General features: G+C 45.4%; 1 protein-coding gene and 2 pseudogenes across 2 annotated transcripts; 2 read left to right on the forward strand and 1 right to left on the reverse strand.

Moving 5' to 3' along the window:
* The first annotated feature begins 547 nt into the window (after positions 1–547).
* On the forward strand, positions 548–1913 carry LOC147003833 (non-selective voltage-gated ion channel VDAC1 pseudogene; annotated as a pseudogene).
* Positions 1914–4287: 2374 nt separating this feature from the next.
* LOC115031290 (cytochrome c oxidase subunit 7C, mitochondrial pseudogene) lies at positions 4288–5421 on the forward strand (annotated as a pseudogene).
* Positions 5422–6221: 800 nt separating this feature from the next.
* Positions 6222–9420, reverse strand: Aicda (activation induced cytidine deaminase). 2 transcript variants are annotated; one of them, XM_085839604.1, is made up of 4 exons: positions 9277–9420; positions 7434–7704; positions 6777–6862; positions 6222–6275 (listed from the first exon to the last, which is right to left on the reverse strand). In XM_085839604.1, the coding sequence occupies exons 1-4, from the start codon at positions 9415–9417 to the stop codon at positions 6222–6224; spliced, it is 552 nt and encodes a 183-aa protein (XP_085695730.1). In that variant the 5' UTR covers positions 9418–9420. The 2 variants fall into 2 exon arrangements, with proteins under 2 accessions (XP_085695730.1, XP_085695729.1); XM_085839603.1 differs by having other exon boundaries at positions 6777–6892.
* Positions 9421–17712: the final 8292 nt, after the last annotated feature.

Below are 17712 nucleotides of genomic sequence, written 5' to 3' on the forward strand. Positions count from 1 at the left end.
TGGGTGTGGGGTGCGGGTCTTTAATTCCAGAGCACACATCTCACTAAGGAAATAATAAATGAAATAAAGGTTTAATGTTGTGTTTTAATTTTTGTATCTTTCTGTTTACTATTACTTGGGAGCTGAAGATGACCTTGAACTTTTAATATATTAAAACAAACAATACACACACACACACACACACACACACACACACATGCATATGATGTCTGTGAAGGCCTATGTGTGCACTGCAGTTCTGTGGGGGTTGAAGGACAACTTGCAGGAGTCTCCTCTTTTACCTGGGTTCCAAGGATGGAACTCAGCTTGTCAGGCTTCCGTGGCGAATGTGTTTAACATCAAGACATTTTTTAAGGTCTGACCTTGAACTTCTGCTCTCTGTGTCTCCATTTTTCAGACACTGTGATTATAGGCATGTGCCACCACACCCAGCTGTGTGTGGCCCTGTGGGCTGAGTGCAGGACTTAGCGCATGCTGGACAAGCCCTCTGCCGGCCTGACTGCAGTCTCAGTCTCTAGGTTTATCACCACTGATTGAACATTTGCGTATGCTTCAAAAGACTGTAAGTATTAGATCCTGTGAGAAGAAGTTCTTTGGGTCCCATTTCAAAATTTCAGATAATACTTCTCTAGGTCCATAGATTTTAAGACTGCTTTAAAAAAAGAAAAGGATTGATTTATTTATATATTTTTAAATTTATGTATGTGTGTGTTGTGTGTTTGTATGACACATGTATGTAGGTGCTCGTGGAGGGCAGAACAGGGGTGTTGGACCCTCTGGAGCTGGAGTTTCAGGCGGTTGTAAGCTGTGTGATGTGGATGCTGGAACTGAACTTGGGTTCTCTGGAGGACCAAGAAGCTCTGTAAACTACAGAGTTCTCTCTCCAACCCCAAGATCTTTCAGCCTTCTTCAAAGTAGTCTTTGTGTGCTTAACACGTCTGTGTAATGATGACCACGGCACTATGCATACACAGCAATTGATCAGTAAAATCTTGGAAGAATGAGTGACTAGTTAGTGGATTGGTATTAATTTTAAAGGAGGTCTTCTTAAGAAACAATCGTGAGAGCTGGCCCGCCCTCTGCCTATTCACTGCGCTCCCAGCGCTCCCAGCATCCTAGCTGCAACCCCCCATCGCAGCTGCCTCTATCCGCCAGGGATGTCTTCACCAAGGGCTACCGCTTTGGCTTAATAAAACTTGATTTGAAAAGGAAGTCCAAGAATAGATTGGAATTTACCAGCTCAGGCTCTGCCAACACGGAGACCACCAGAGTGAACGGCAGTCTGGAAACCAAGGACAGATGGACTGAGTATGGGCTAACATTTACGGAGAAGTGGAACACAGACAGCGCCCTGGGCACTGAGATCACTGTGGAAGACCAGCTTGCTTGTGGACTGAAGCTGACCTTCGATTCATCTTTCTCACCCAAAACTGGGGGGGAAATGCTAAAAATCATGGCAGGGTACGAGAGGGAGCACATCAACTTGGGCTGTGGCGTGGACTTTGACATCGCTGGGCCCTGAATCCGGTGCTTGGCTATAAGGGTTGGCTAGCTGGCTACCAGATGAATTTTGAGACCTCGAAGTCCTGAGTGACCCAGAGCAAGACAGCTCCATACGACGGGACAGAGTTTGGTGGTTCTATTTACCAGAAGGTGAACAAGAAGTTGGAGACTGCTGTCAATCTCGCCTGCACTGCAGAAAACAGTAACACTCGCTTTGCAATAGCAGCCAAGTATCAGGTCGACCCTGATGCCTGCTTTTCTGGCAAAGTGAACAATTCCAGCCTGATTGGCTTAGGGTACACTCAGATCCTAAAACCAGGTATTAAACTGACACTGTCAGCCCTGCTGGACGCAAGAACGTCAATGCGGGCAGACACAAGCTTGGTTTAGGACTAGAATTTCAAGCATAAATGAATATTGTAAAATCGTTAATTTTGAACTATTTTGCAACATAGCTACCTTCAGAATTTAGTGGACTTTTAATATTGTATGTTGGGGATGCGAGGGTTGATGAATACCACTCCAGGCTAAGGATGACTCAGCTTTAAGGTGTTTACCATTTCAGAGGTACAGCAGAAACCCCATACCAGAAAGGGTCCTTTCTAGCTGTAGGTGTGGGTTGGGGCTTGGGGAGGAGCCTCTCTAGAGATGCCAGGCTGCAAAAGGAAGCTGGGAACGTGTGGACCCTTTGTAAATCTGTATCCAGTCCCCAGATGAAACTGTGACTTCCCAAGCATTGAACCCTGGTGTCCCGATCCTATCTGCTCAGAAGTACGTGAATGTCTCTTCATGAAAGGGACATTTTTTTTTTTTAGACAGATCATCATGCCCTGTTCCCATCATGCCCTGTTCCCATCATACCCTGTTCCCATCGTGCCCTGTTCCCATCATGCCCTGTTCCCATCATGGCCTGTCCCCATCCTAGCCCATCAGTTACCTGTTTTACACCAAAAGTAGTCTTTAGGGTGTGGTTAGCTATTTCTTTTGTGCCATTTTAAGGTGGAGAGGGTGGGCAAGATGGAGTCAGTCATTCAGGACTTAATTCTTCCTTGTGGTGTGTGTGTGTGTGTTTCTTCCTCCTTTTTGTTTTTTTAATTTCTTCCCCCTCCCCCCCACCCTCCCCCACCCCCATTGCACCAGAGTATGAAATAGCTTCCGGGTTCTCTGGCTCTGATCTGGGCAGGTGATTGTGGTCACACCCTGACAACACTAGGGATCTAAACTGACTCCTCTTGTAGACTTACCACTATTTTTTTTTTTTTTTAGCGTTTAGTGGGTACATTATAGAGTCTTCCATTTTGAGTGGAATTAGCTCCTCCCCTTCAAATGCTGTAATTAACATCACTTAAAATAAAACTTGAGTAAAATACTGAAATCTCAAAACGAAGCAAAACCAAAAAAGGGAACAATCATCATTATCACTGCTACAGAGAGAGCATTAATAAAATGAAATACAAATTGTGGAATATGAGCTGGCAAGATGGCTCACTGTGCAAGGGCACAACAGTGGTTAGAATGACAAAGGTCTCCATAGGCTCAGATATTCAATGTCGGTTCTAGGTAGGTGGCGCTGTTTTGGGGGTATTCAGGATGGCTAAGGGAACACATCACTTGTGGGCTTTAACTTCCAGTTTCCCTCTGTGCTTGGCACTTGCTGTTAAAGATGTGATTGCCCAGCTTCCTGATCCTCACATCATGCCTGACACTTGAAGCTATGCCTCCACCCCACAGTGATGGCTTAGTGGGATAAGCCAAGATACACACTCTCTCTTCCTTAGGTTGCCCTCGGTCATGGTGTTTTAATCACAACAACAAAAAGAGTAACTAGCACACACTAACACTCATACACACACTCAAATGAATTGGGTAGCATCGGAAACCAGTTCAGTAGACAGAGCAGCAGGTGTTGGTGACTCGGAGTTTTGTGTGCCAAAGGTTTCCAGGAAATACTGGACATATTGCTCACTGCAGAGAAGGGGGCATACGCTATGGGATGCCATGAGAATTCCCAGTTAGAACCAGTTCTAGAGTTTGGGCTTTGGTTATGTGGTAGGAAAGGAGGGTGTGTTGTGGGCAATGTGAACCCTCTGGCTGGGTTTATGAATAAGCTCGTGTTTAGGGAATGCGCCTAGGACAGTGTTGTGGATAGCCCTGGGACTAATTATACCCCCAAACCTTAGAAACCGCAAGTTCTAAGGGGGTCTCATAGATGGAGAAGATGGTAGTGTAGCGGTAGATCTGTCCAATCTAGGCGCACAGCATGCATTCATATTAATTGAGTTGTGTTTTCATCACCAGGGCATATTTGGGTGGAGATTTACTGCTACTACTGATCTTCTTGTCTCAGCCTCCCGAGTAGGGGACAGGCAGGTGTCACCATGTGGATTGCACTCTTCGCACCTGATGTCAGATTGCCCCAGCAGGGTTTGCTGACTCAGCACACCTTGGACCTTTATCTGACATCAGTTGGTCATAGCTGAGTGGGTTAATTTCTGGACTCTCAATTCAATTCTATTTCATCAGGTATTTATTTCTCTAAGGCAGGCTCTCTCTGTGTGGCTGTCTGCGGAGCACTCTGTCTAGATCAGGCTGACCTCAAACCCACAGAGAGCCTCCTACCTCCATCTTTCCAAAGCTGGGGTTAAATACATGCGCCACCTTACCCTGTGATCTGTATGACTTTAATTTATAAACCCTTTTTTCCCAACATCATTTTATTCAGTAGTTCATCTCCAAAACTTTCACATTTTAATCGCGAATTCAGTTGATTTAAAATAAGCCAGGATGAACTTGCTGTGCGCAGGGTAGGGAGTGGGGGTGGGGGAGTTGCTAAAAATCAAGAGCACAGCTGCCGAACCATAACCATTACGATTTTGGATGATCACAGTGACGAGCTCAGATATACAGTAATCTCTAAAGTTTCAAGTTTATGAAACTTCAGGCATCCACTTTAATATTTCAGAAGAGAAAATGACGGCAGGAGTATCGCTGGATGCCGCACAGCAACATAAAAAACAGGAACATATGCAGGAAGGGACGGATGATCTTTATTTTTTTCTCCTCTTCCTCAGCAACTTACATACAATAAATAACGGTCGTGTATACAGGATTTCCTGTGAGCCTTTTAATTGCATTATAATGGCGACCGGGTGATAACTGCACAGGGATATTTTTTTCTAATATTTTTCTCATTAACAAAGATCGTTGATAGGGAGACCAGACATAAAGAGGGACAAACAGGGAGTCTATGTTGGTTCCCTACATTTCGTTGGGCAAAGCGTCATTTCCTTGCCACGGTCTTGCGTCTTGCATTTTTCCCTTATTAAGTATGATTTACCAGAACCCAATTCTGGTTGTGTTGTTTGAAATAGGGTCTCACCTTGCAGCTCAGACTGGCCTCAAATTTACAATCCTCCTGCCTCAGCTTCCTGAATGCTGGAACTATAGGTGAATGCCACTTTCCCTATTTTGCCACCCTCTAACACAGTTAACAATTTGGGGGAGCAGCTTCACACACATATAAAAACTAAAAATTCTGTTTAACTGTGTTGGCATCCATCACAGAGAATAAATTACTGCCCCATACTCAAATGACTCCCAGGTACCCATTACGAGAAGTTTCTAAGTCACAGGCTCCTTGTTCCCAAGGTCGCAAGGAAAGGAGAATTGGGACGTGGAGGCCATTTCTGCCGCATTCTGTCTCTGCGCCCTCACAGAGCTTCCACCGTGTTGGGCCAGAGAATCCGGAGGTTCACCACCTCCGTGGTCCGTCTCAGCCACTATGAGGAGAGCCCGGGGAAGAATTTGCCATTTTTAATGGAAAATGAGTAGCGGTTCCTGGCTATGATGACTATATACTTTGGATCTGGGCGCTTTGCTCCTTTCTCTACAGCAAGGCACCAGTTAGTTAAGAAATAAGGATGTTTGATCCCTTTAACAGAATTACGGATGTTTAAGGGAAGCGATCTGAAAATTGGGTTGAACTCTTGAACTCTTCTTCTAGATAAGATTGTGAGTAAACTAATGACATTAAAAATGAAAAAGAGTCTGTGTTTCCAGGGGATTTGCTTCTTGAGGCGTGAACTCATTTTCAGAGTGATTTCTTCGTAGTCCTCATCTGCATTTTAAGATCCTTTATTGAAATCACCCAGAGGCGATCGCACATTCTTCAAATCCCACCCCAAGCCCTTTCACATACAAATGTGAAAAACATGACGGACAGTGAAAACATACAGCATGTGCCTGAGTATTAATGCTTTTGAGAGAATGGCTTGCTCAGACAGAGACTGTAGGACAGCCCCGTGACCTTGTCAGAAAAGAACCCCTGAAAGTGAGCCTCAGAGGGAAAGAGTAGAAGAATCCGTCACTGATACCCTTGAGAATTCAAATGAATCAAGGAACACAGGGTGGGTGTAACAAACTGTGTGGTCGTCTCCATATGCTCTTCCATGCTGTTGAAAAAAGAGAGCATCATTCACGACCCAAAGTCTGGAAGTTCTGCTGTTCCCCGGTAGATGGCGATGTTGCACACCAAGCTCAGTTGCATCATCGCTCTGGAGGTCCTATGCAGCTCAAGTATTTTTTAAAAAGTCATATAATTTCCCCCTACACTTATAAAAGTGAGTACTTAAGAAGAAAAACATGTAGTTGAAGGGTTGTTTTTCTATCCAGTCTCCTCAGAGAAATTCCATCACACGTGACATTCCAGGAGGTTGCTTTCAAAGTCCCAACATACGAAATGCATCTCGCAAGTCATCGACTTCATACAAAGGCTGCGGAGAAAGAGAGATGATATAAACGGAGTGAAGGGCTTTAAATTTGATCTCGGGAAGGGAAAGTGTCTAAACGAAGTGGGTGGCTCCAGAGGAAAGTAAATTGCTTGAGGACCAGGAAAAAAAAGAAGGGGCGAATAATTCTGCCCTGGAAGGAACCCCACCTGAGGGGAGGTTAGCAAAAGGAAAGAGTTATGAAGACTGAGCGAAGAGGAGGCAGGAGGCAAGCATCTAAGTGGAAGCTCTGCCCTGGGTAAAGCAGAAAAGAAAACTGGGTTGTAAGTGCCTTGAAGTAATCATTGTATAAAATAATGCATAATACAAATAAATAAGGGGCTCCAGGTCTGTGTGTGTGTGAGTGTGTGTGTGTGTGTGTGTGAGTGTGTGTGTGTGTGAGTGTGTGTGTGTGTGTGTGAGTATATGTATGTGTGTGTGTGTGTGAGAGAGAGAGAGACAGAGACAGACAGAGAGACAGGCAGACAGACAGACAGGCAGACTTACCAAAAGGATGCGCCGAAGTTGTCTGGTTAGCCGCACAGAATTTTCATGTAGCCCTTCCCAGGCTTTGAAAGTTCTTTCACGATTTTCTACAAATGTATTCCAGCAGTAAAAATAGTCTTAAAAGAAAAATAAATAGATAAATAAGAAGGAGGTGTGTGTGTGTGTGTGTGTGTGTGTGTGTGTGTGTGTGTGTAGGTGAAGGTCAGAAAGTCAGACAGAGTGTTTCAGGGGTTAAACTTAAGGTACAAAGGCAAGGGCCCCCACGGAACCATCTCTCTGACCACTATCCTCCTCCTCCTCCTCTTCCTCCTCAATTTATTATTTGACTGCTAAAGGTGGAATGCAGGGCTTTGCACATGCTGGACCCGAGTTCTGTCACTGAGCGCACCTATAGCCCTGCCAACTTCTATCTCTCAAATTCTGATAATTCTGAGATTGATGTATACTTGTATTTCCGCCACTCAGAAGGCAGAGGTCGGAGAATTCCAAGTTGAAGGTCAGCCTGGGATAGCGAGATCCTACCTCAAAAAATAAAGTAATACTTTTGATATCCAGGACGAACTGAAGGTCTTTAAGTAGCACCCCACCCCCAGTTTCCCCGCTGACACTCACTCTGAGTGGCAACTCAGATCGCCCTCTCCAGTGTGCAAGTCTCACCTTTGAAGGTCATGATCCCGATCTGGACCCCAGCGCGGTGCAGTCTCCGCAGCCCCTCAGGCTCAGCCTTGCGGTCTTCACAGAAGTAGAGGCGCGCGGTGAAAATCCTCAGGCTGAGGTTAGGGTTCCATCTCAGAAACTCAGCCACGTGCCGGGCACAGTCATAGCAGGGGCTCCAGGAGGTGAACCAGGTGACGCGGTAACACCGGCCCGGGTCCAGGTCCCAGTCTGAGATGTAGCGTAGGAACAACAATTCCACGTGGCAGCCAGACTGGAGAAAGAGCAGAGAGCACTGGTGACGTGGCTGGCATGCTCTCCCACTCAGGCCATTTGGGATGCTTGTGGGAATATCGCACTGGCTTGACCTGGAATTCATTATGTAGACCAGGCTGGCCTCAAACTCACAGAAATCCACCTGCCTCTGCCTCTGCCTCTGGAGGGTTGGGATTAAAGGTGTGTGCCATCACTCCCAGCATAAAGATAATTCCCTTATTAAGATAGCACTTGTTGGAGCCAAATGGCTTTATTACAATGGCTTTGTTGAGTAAAGGAAAGCTGCACATCTATGGGACAAAGGATACACACCTTGCAGGGATTACCTTCGTGTCCCGGAAGTGCCTGTTTGGACGCCACATTGTAAAACTGCAAACTGCACCTTGGCCACTAGGTGGCACCAGAACAATTTGTAAGGAGGGAGGAAAAAGCTTATTGAAGAGATAAGCTGACTTGGCGTCTGGCTTTATAAGTGGGAGGCAATTAAGGTGTGTGTGTGTGTGTGTGTGTGTGTGTGTGTGTGTGTGTACGTGCTATGTGATGCCAGTGACTGTAATAACTGCACTCGTAATAGGCCCATCTCCTATTGCGAGTGTGTGTGTGTGTGTGTGTGTACGTGCTATGTGATGCCAGTGACTGTAATAACTGCACTCGTAATAGGCCCATCTCCTATTGCGAAAATCGTTTGTCGAAGACTGAACATAGTTTTTCTTTTACTCATCTTTTTTTGCACTATTTCCTTAGCAGTAAATCAAGCTGGTGTTGTGTGCGAAGAGAAAGTACCACTTGATCAAGCTGTCTATAAATACAGTGTGTCATGACTCCAAGTAGAGAAGAGACTGTGTGTTGAAGTTTGCCCCACAAAAAGACAACGTACATTATAAATAGCCGACTGCACGAGCTCTTCCCTGGGCGTCTCGGAGATGCCCAGGAGAAGCCCGTGGAAGCCAATCTGCAATTTGGTGAACTCTCTTAGAAACGCAGTTCTTTCAGGCAGCCGAAGGATTGATCATTATAATTACCCAAACAACAGAGACTTCTCTCTGGTTCCTGAAGGAAACTCATTGGGTTAAAGGTGGTCATCGGCCTCTCTGGTCTTTTGGGAACAAAATTGTTTGGGAAAGTCGAGTTGATGTCATTTTACCTATTTTTTTTCCTCGTTGATTTTCAAAAATTCTAAAGATATAATTTGTTTTTCTCACTCAAGAAAGTGCTTGAGAAAGAACCCAGAGCTGAGGGATTAAAGGGCTGAGGGGCTGAGGGGCCAGAGGTGGTTAGGGGAGGGCTCAGGGGCGGGGCTTGTCTGGCAAGGCAGATCCTTCATTTCAGCCCTAGCACTGTGGAAATACAGGCATGCACCATTATTTCAGTCTTTGTTTGTTTGTTTGTTTGTTTTTCCAGACAGGGTTTCTCTGTGTAGTCCTAAAACTCCTTCTGTAGACCAGGCTGTCTCAAACTCAGCAATCGGCCTGCCTTGGTCCCCTCAACATTTGGCACCAGGGGCATCCATAGCTTTAGTGTCAACAGCTGCCACCCAAACCCCCCCCCCCCCCCCCAGTCCCTGCCCTACCTTGTTTCGAAGGTGGCCGAAGTCCAGTGAGCAGGAGGTGGCGCTATCTCTCCTCTTGACCACGTAGCACAGGTAGGTCTCATGCCGACCCTTGGCCCAGCGGACATTTTTGAAATGGTAAAGAAACTTCTTTTGCTTCATCAGAAGGCTGTGAGTTGGAGAAGGAAGTCAGGGCAAGGGTTCTCTGTCACCATAGTCTTCCTTCAGCTCTGATTATTATTGTTGCAGCTGCTGAGGGCTGGACCTACAGCCATAGGCAAGGTAGCTGAGCTCTTCACCACTGAGCTGCATCCCCAGACCTACTTTGATCATCATGATGTTTTAAATTTTTAATTATATGGGTTAAACCAGAAAGCATAGTCTTGCTTCCTTTTCTGGATACCTGAGCATGCTCACTTTAAAATCCACTCATCCTTCCCTGCCCACAGTCCACCCTCTTCCCTTTCCTCTTCCCCTTCTCCCTCACTGCAACAGTCAAACTAGGTAATTACCCTTTATTACTTTTTTTTAATGTATTTGTTTATATAATTTATGTATGACTGCTCTGTGTACATGCATGCCTACATGTCAAAGGAGGGTGTCAGATCCCACTGTAGATGATTGTGAGCCATTATGTGGTTGCTGGGAATTGAACTCTGGTCCCCTGAAAACGCAGCCAGTGCTCTTAACCACTGAGCCATCTCTCCAGCCCAGCCATCTCCCTAATCCTCCTACTGGGCTTTGGACATGGCCTTAGACACCTTTAACCTTCTGCCCTCCTGTCTCCCTACTACCCCAGTAGCATCACAGAACCAGAAGTCTTCCAAAAGCAAGTGAAAAAACATGGCAAGGGCCAGGTTAGGTTGCTTGTGCCTGTAACCTCAGCATTTGGGAGTGTGTGTGTGTGGGGGGGGAGGCTGGGGGAGGGAGGTTGCTGTAAGTTTGAGCCTAGCCTGAGCTCCACCACAAGAACGTAGCTCAGTAGCACAGCAGTTGCCTAACATGTATGAGGCTCTAGGTCTGACCCCCTCACTCAGTACAAGACAAAGCAAAGGAAAACATAGAAAGTCACACTCCACTTCCAGCACTTGAGCCACAGCCGAGGAAGGAAGACAATAGGGTATCAAAGCCACTGAGCTCCTGCGGGGAAAAATAAAGGTCACTCTCTTCCTTGAAGAGCCATATTCTGTGGGTGTCCTGTCTCTCTCCAGGAAAAGGAATGTTGCAGATGGGCCTTGCTGGGGGCATCCTTCCTCCCTCTCTGAGCACAGGGTCATATGAGGCCATGGCGATTTGCATCACTTTGCTACATAGTATCTATCCATTCTTCATTAAACAGAAGTATAAGAAACAGTTGCCTCTGTGTCTTTAAAAAAAATCACATTTGTTTACTATCGTTGTATGAATATGTGTGTAGGGATATACACATACCTATGGAGGTCAGAGGGCAACTTGTGGAAGTTGGCTCTCTGCTTCCATCATGTGAGCTCCAGGGATCAAACTCAAGACATCAGGTTTGGCAGTTTATGCCTTTACCTGCTGAGCTGTCTGACAAACCACGCCCCCCCCCCAGGTCCCACCCCTGCTTAGGTCTTTGGGTTTTCATTTTTGGATTTTGCTTGGTCAGTTTTGTTGATTTTATTTTATTTATTTATTTTTATTGTTTGTTTTGAGATGAGATCTCATTTAGCTCGGGCTGGTGGGGAATTTGACAAGGAGAACTCTCCTGCCTCCTCCACTCCCCTGGTCTTGGGACAGCAGGCTTGTCCCACCTACTTGTTGGGGACTTAACCCAGGGCTTTGTGCATGCTGGCAAGTTCTCTATTAATAGAGCTACATCTCCAGCCCCCAAGGTTTTTTTTTCTCTTTCTTTCTTTAAAAATACAGGTTTTATGGGGACTAGAGAGATGGCTCAGCAGTTATGAGCATAAACTGTTCTTCCAGAGTCCTATATCAGGTCACAACCACCTGTCACTCCAGCTCCACCAGGATCCGACACCTCTGACTTTTGAGGGCACATGCATTGACACACACACACACACACTTAAAAATAAGTTTTAAAATCTTTTTGGTGTGTGTGTGTGGTGGGGGTAGAGGCAACACATACTACAGGACACGTGTGACAACCAGAGTGCAACCTTGGGTGTTGGTCCTTGACTTCTGTCTTGTTTGAGATAGAATCTCTTGCTGTCTGCTGTGCGCCCCAGGCTAACTGGCTCATAAGCTTCCTGGAGTTCTCCTTTCTCCACCTCTTATGTTGCCTTAGAAGCACGGGAATTACAGGTGTCTGCTTTTGGACCCCTAAACTCAGGTCCTTTTGCTTTCATGGCAAGCGCTGTTCCCACAGAACCATATTCCCAGCCCTCACGTTTCTTTAAAAAAAAAAAAAAATTACAGTTCCCGTTAAAGCGGTGGATATGAGCCAGGAGATAAAACGGATGATAAACAACTGAGTCGCTCACTTGTAGACACAACACCGCCACACAGTGGTGATGGATGGAAGTGCAGTGATTTTTTTTTTTTTTTTTAAGAGCTAGTTAGAAATTTGAATACGGTTTTGATGCAAGAGAATTGAAACCGTTTTTCACTTTTGTTGTTGTTGAGATACAATTTACATAGTGAGCTCCACTCGCTTAAAATCTATAGCTCCGTGAATGCCGGCAGGTCCGCAGCCCAGACTGCCAGGGCCATCAGAGGAGACAACATTTCTAGGCTTCTTAAAGCTTCTATGTCGCTATTGGCTGTTCTTTCTCCTCTTACCCAGGCAACTGCCGACCTGCTCTCTGTAAATGTAAATTATTTCTAACTTTCTATAATTTCATATAAATCGCGTTTTCTCCTTCCTGTGTAACTGCTCTCACGGAACATAGTAAATTTCATATCCACCCAAATATCAGAAGTTGGCTCTTTATTCCTGCCGAGCAATATTCTATTGTATGGGTAGAACATGTTTTGTTTATTCATTTATGTGCTGATTGAAATTTGGATATGTTCCGCTTTGGTGCTGCAGTGGTTAGAACCACTATAAATAGCCATATACTATCATTGAATGCATGTTCACATGTTCACAGCTCATGCTTTAATGATAGTTCAACACACGTGACAGTCCCTGACTTTTGGATAAACAAAATTGTTCTGGGGACATGCTCATGCTGCGGGATCCATGCTAGTCCAGAAATCTCTATGCTGCTGCAGCTGGCCTCGAACTCATGGTCCTCCTGTCTTGGCCTCTAATGATCATAGCTTTATTTTGAAATAGTAATTTACCATGATAACCATCATAGTACCTCCATGTCTACATTCATCACTAGCTTATAAAAACCCTTTAGAAGCTGGGCATGCATGGTGTGCACACCTTTAAATCCAGAACTTGGGGGTGAAGGGGGGCAGAGGCAGGTGGATCTTTCTGTAATGGAAGCCAGCCTGACTTCCATGGAGAATTCTAAGCCACCGGGGCTATGTGATGACACATCATCATCATCACCATCACCATCATCATCATCATCATCACCACAGCACAGGTAAACTCAGCATATTATAATAATAAGCACAGGTATCTCTCTAATCCAGCCAGTTTTAAACAGCTTAAACTTCATCTCTTAGCAATAAATTCCCTTTTTATTTAACTAAACTTCCTGTGTTACCTAGATGGGAAAAGTAGAGAATCTTTTTCAGTGGGTTGAACATGGAGTCTTGTACCTGCTAGTGAGTGCTGTGCCGCAGAGCCATACACACAGCCCTAGAGAACTTTTCTTACATACTGTGGGTAGCAAGTGTACATCCGTGCTTATGTCTCTCTCTCTCTCTTACTCTGTGTGTGTGTGTGTGTGTATTTATGAGTGTGTATATGCTGGTGGATGCTGTAACTATGAAGGAAAGGTATCCTTGGAGTTTAGAAAGGATGTGTCACAAGTAGAAGAATTGTGTCTGAACCACAGGAAGATGTAATAGGCCGTTTCTATCTTAAGATTCCAGCCACGGTGGGCGGAGCTGCACAGTCCTGACCTGTGGACTGGGCACCTCCATCCAGCACATCCCCTCAACTCTAGCTAGGAGTCTATTTCCAGCTCCCTCTCCTCGGGATGTCCCTCCCGGTAAGGAGGACTTTGCTAGGTGGTGTTCCAAACCTGTAGATCGCCAGCTGCTGAGACAGCTGTGCTCCTTGAGGCAGAACCTTAGCTGCTTCCCCAGCAATGCAAACCAGACACAAGGGGTTAAAAATAATCCCAGCCTAGTAGCAGGGCTGCCTTGAGTTACCCGCTGCCCCTGCTCCGTCTGTGCCTTGCCATGCTGTGTCTCTCCACTGTCTTGTTTGCTTCTCCCTGAATCTCAGCCTCGCCTTTGCTTTGCATTTTGCCATGTTCATGCATTTCTCTCGGACCCTTTCTCCATCAGGGCATAGATCTCAGATTTGGTTTCAAAATTCACTATAAACCCAGAAGCAGCTCATGCTGTCTGCCTGCCTCCTGTGAACATTTGTTTGTTTGGCTGTCTGTCTGTTTGGTTGCTTTTTGAGGGCTCAGGATGTAATTCAGTGGCAGAGTACATGTGCGAGGTCTTCAATGTGGTCCCTGATAGGGGTGAGGGAGAGTGTGAGGAGGAGAAGGAGGAGAAGGAAAAGAAAGAGGAGGAGGGGAAAGAGGAGAAGGGGCAAAAGGAGGAGGAGGAGGGAGAAGAGGAGGGAAAGAGATGGGGAGGAGGAGAAGGAGGAGGAAGAGGGGGAAGAGGGGGAAGAGGAGAAGGGGAAGAGGAGGGGGAGGAGGGAGAAGAGGAGGGAAAGAGATGGGGAGGAGGGAGGAAGAGGAGGAGGGGGAGAAGAAGAGGGGGTAGGAGAAGGGTAACAAAAAGAAAGAAGGAAGACAAGAAAGGAAAAATCTGGAATCTGAAGAACACCCTGCTACCATTAGCTATATTAACTCCATATTCTAAACCTCATTCATAGCCAAACGGAAGTGAGCTCAAGTGTATGGGCTTTAGGCATAGTGACTCACACACTGGCAATAAATGTAAAAAACAAGAGAGAAATTTCTGATAATGGCTCATCATGAGCTGCATATAAAAGCTTTCAAGAAGCTAAGAAATCTCTGCATAGATGAATTAAACAGTAAAAATGTCACCAAGTGTCTAACAGTTGAGTCTATAACACTAAATTGCCTGTCTTAATGAAATTCTCTCCTTCAATAGATACCATTGTAATGAGTTGCAAGCAATTCATCTCAAATGTTTAGTATTTTTTTTTGAGATCTTCTTGCTATAGCTAAATAATTCCTGTAAAGACTCCCCATGCGAATCTTAAGATGTTGGATATTTGCCAAATAATTGTGAAAATAACCACTACTGTTTTTAGTAAGGAGTTGCTACGACCTCTTAGTGGCTCAGGCCTCTAAGGCTTCGCTGTTATTACCACAAGCCGGCTCTAGCTCTGCCCAAATCTCAGGACTAGTCAAAACTTCCTATCTCTTTAGCAACACAGAGAAGAGAGAAACTGGGAGAAGGGAAGAACTTCATGGTTAGAGTTAGGTCCAAAACCCAAAAGATCTGAGCAGAGGGTGGCAAGCAGATGAGGAAATTCGCGCACTGACAGGCAAAGTCTCCATCCAGATAGGCATCCAGCACTACTGGAGCACACGCACACACAGTTGAGACTGTCTTGTTACCTGTCCATATCGGTCTCCAGCGTGACTTTCTTGACTCCCTCAAAGTCTTAGGCCAAAGGAAGCTTGCTTCAAGCAAGGCTGCTTCAGTGCTGTTGTGTGACAGAGCACTGGCCCCTGGCATTCAAATCTGAGCTTGCTCTTGTGGGCTCCTCCCCACGACAGCATCACTACCACCAGGTATCCAACATCTGCCTCCTGGGTTGGGTCCAGTAAAGATGGGCGGGGCTGTGGTGGGCAGAGCCACACGGATGAAATGACTGGGGGGGGGCAGTTCTGCTCATGCTTAATGTCCAACTTCCTTCGAGGCTGTTCCTCTAAAAAGCCAGCCCAGGTACCACAGGTAACAAAGATGAAGAGACAATAGCACTGGACACTTCTCACATTGGTATCATGATAATGAGCTCCGTGTGTGTGTGTGTGTGTGTGTGTGTGTGTGTGTGTGTGTGGTCCTGGGTATCATACTTAAGGTCTGTGCATGCTTTCTAATTTTAAAACTACGACAACAAGAATGATAGCAGTCATAGTGACTTAAAGTGGCCTTAAGTGGCATTTCAGTTGCATCTTATGGTTCTTGAACTTACAGTATCTGTTCCTTCCGTTTGTTACACTCAGTTTTATGCCTCAGTAGAGATGGGGGTTGACCACCACAGCATCCAGAGAGTGAACTTTAGCCTCCCAATTCTCTAATATATTTTTCTTTTTTTTTTTACATGACATTATAAAATAGCTAGAAAGACTAGTTACTTGCACCAAAAAGTGATTTATTTTAATTTTGTGTGTGTGTCAAAAGTATTTTTTAAAAAAGAACTCTTTTTCCTCATTGAAAATACCTTACTGGAGGCCTGGAGAGCTGGCCCAGTGATTAAAAGCACTTGCTTCTATTGCAGAGGACCAGCAGGCGGTTGAAAGCCACATGTGTGGGTGCTGGGATCTGAACCCTGATCATCTGGAAGAACATCCTTTGCTTGCTTGCTTGCTTGCTTGCTTGCTTGCTTGCTTCCTTCCTTCCTTCCTTCCTTCCTTCCTTCCTTCCTCCCCCTCTCTCCCTCCCTCCCTTCCTTTTTTCTTTTTTTCCTTCCTTCCTTCCTTCCTTCCTTCCTTCCTTCCTTCCTTCCTTTTTTCCTTCCTTCCTTCCTTCCTTCCTTCCTTCCTTCCTTCCTCCCCCTCTCCCTCCCTCCCTTCCTTCCTTTTTTCTTTTTTTCCTTCCTTCCTTCCTTCCTTCCTTCCTTCCTTCCTTCCTTCCTTCCTTCCTTCTTTTTTTTTAGACAGGGTGTCATTTTGTAGCCCCTCTGGCTGGTCTGGAACTTTCTATATAGACCAGGCCAGTCTTGAGCTAGAGACTGGATCCCGTTGCGTACACACAGCACATGCCCCTGCCCCTATTTTGTTCCTGTGAAATCTCTCTGTGCAAAGTCTCATAGTTCAGGCCTTGGCTTACTCCCTGGCAGTTTAGCCTTCCCTGGATATCATATCTGAAATGTTAATGAGCCCCCATCCTCCGTCTTCCTCTAATTCATTTCCTCCGCATTATCACATCACTATCAGAGACACAATTTCCCTCACTAGTGCATTATCACATCACTATCAGAGACACAATTTCCCTCACTAGTGCATTATCACATCACTATCAGAGACACAATTTCCCTCACTAGTGCATTATCACATCACTATCAGAGACACAATTTCCCTCACTAGTGCATTATCACATCACTATCAGAGACACAATTTCCCTCACTAGTGCATTATCACATCACTATCAGAGACACAATTTCCCTCACTAGTGCATTATCACATCACTATCAGAGATACAATTTCCCTCACTAGCGAATTAATGAATTCCTGGGAAAAAACTTCAGGGCACCGGGAGTAACCAGCACCAGCCGTGACATTACAGGGTAAAGGGAACCCGGGTGGTGGGTGGACAAGTCCCTCTAACTTGTCTCACAGGATGAGGCCCGGACCTTTGCCCTACTTTGGCCAATTGTCCAGGGAATAACATACTGAGACACACGTACACACAGCTGACTTGACTGATATTGGCAGAGATGGTGTGATTTCTTTACATTAAAAAAAAATATATATATAGCTGTGCTTGGCAGTGGAGGGGTATATGAGAGCTTATGTGTAGATGTCAGAAGACAATTTACAAGACTTGGTCCTCTCTGTCCACCACGTAGGTCCTGGGGCTTGAACTCAAGTAGTCAAGCTTTGCAGCAAGGACATTTATCCATGGAACCATCTTGCCTGCTCTGATTGACACCATTTCTTTAAAAGGGAGAGGGACGGGGAGCAGCAGGGGCTGGAGAGATGGTTCAGTATTTAAGAGCACTGGCTGTTCTTTCAGAGGACCTGGGTTCAATTCTCTGCATTCACATGGTGGCTCACAACCGTCTAAGATGAAATCTGATGTCCTCTTCGAAAAAATACCAATATACATAACTAACTAACTAATTAAATAAATAAATAAAACTTAAGAACAAGCAAGCAAGCAAGCAAGCAAGGAAGCAAGTGGGCGAGCTGGAGAGAAGGCTCAGTGGTTAAGAGCACTGACTGCTCTTCCAGAGGTCCTGCGTTCAGTTCCGAACAACCACATGGTGGCTCACAACCATCTTCATTGTGATCTGATGCCCTCTTCTGGTGCTTCTGAAGACAGCTACAGTGTACTCATATACATAAAATAAATAAATCTTTCAAATGTTTAAGGAAGAAAGAAGGAAAGGTATTCCAGACCAACTAAGGGCTACATAGTGAAACCCTGTCGCCAAACAGACAGCAGAACAAGCAATCCCGCCCCCAAGAA

Source organism: Mus caroli, unplaced genomic scaffold (genome assembly GCF_978045245.1).
Source record: "Mus caroli unplaced genomic scaffold, Mus_caroli_1 scaffold_7, whole genome shotgun sequence".
Taxonomy (NCBI): Eukaryota; Metazoa; Chordata; class Mammalia; order Rodentia; family Muridae; genus Mus; species Mus caroli.

What these genes read in the sequence shown, in the direction of transcription:
- Aicda (XM_085839603.1), bottom strand. Translation starts at nt 9,417, where the DNA reads ATGAAGCAAAAGAAGTTTCTTTACCATTTCAAAAATGTCCGCTGGGCC. An exon ending in CGGGATCATGACCTTCAAAG is followed by an intron (nt 6,893 to 7,433) that starts GTGAGACTTGCA and finishes TTTTCTTTTAAG; the next exon opens with ACTATTTTTACTGCTGGAAT. An exon ending in AACTTCGGCGCATCCTTTTG is followed by an intron (nt 6,276 to 6,776) that starts GTAAGTCTGCCT and finishes CTTTCTCCGCAG; the next exon opens with CCTTTGTATGAAGTCGATGA.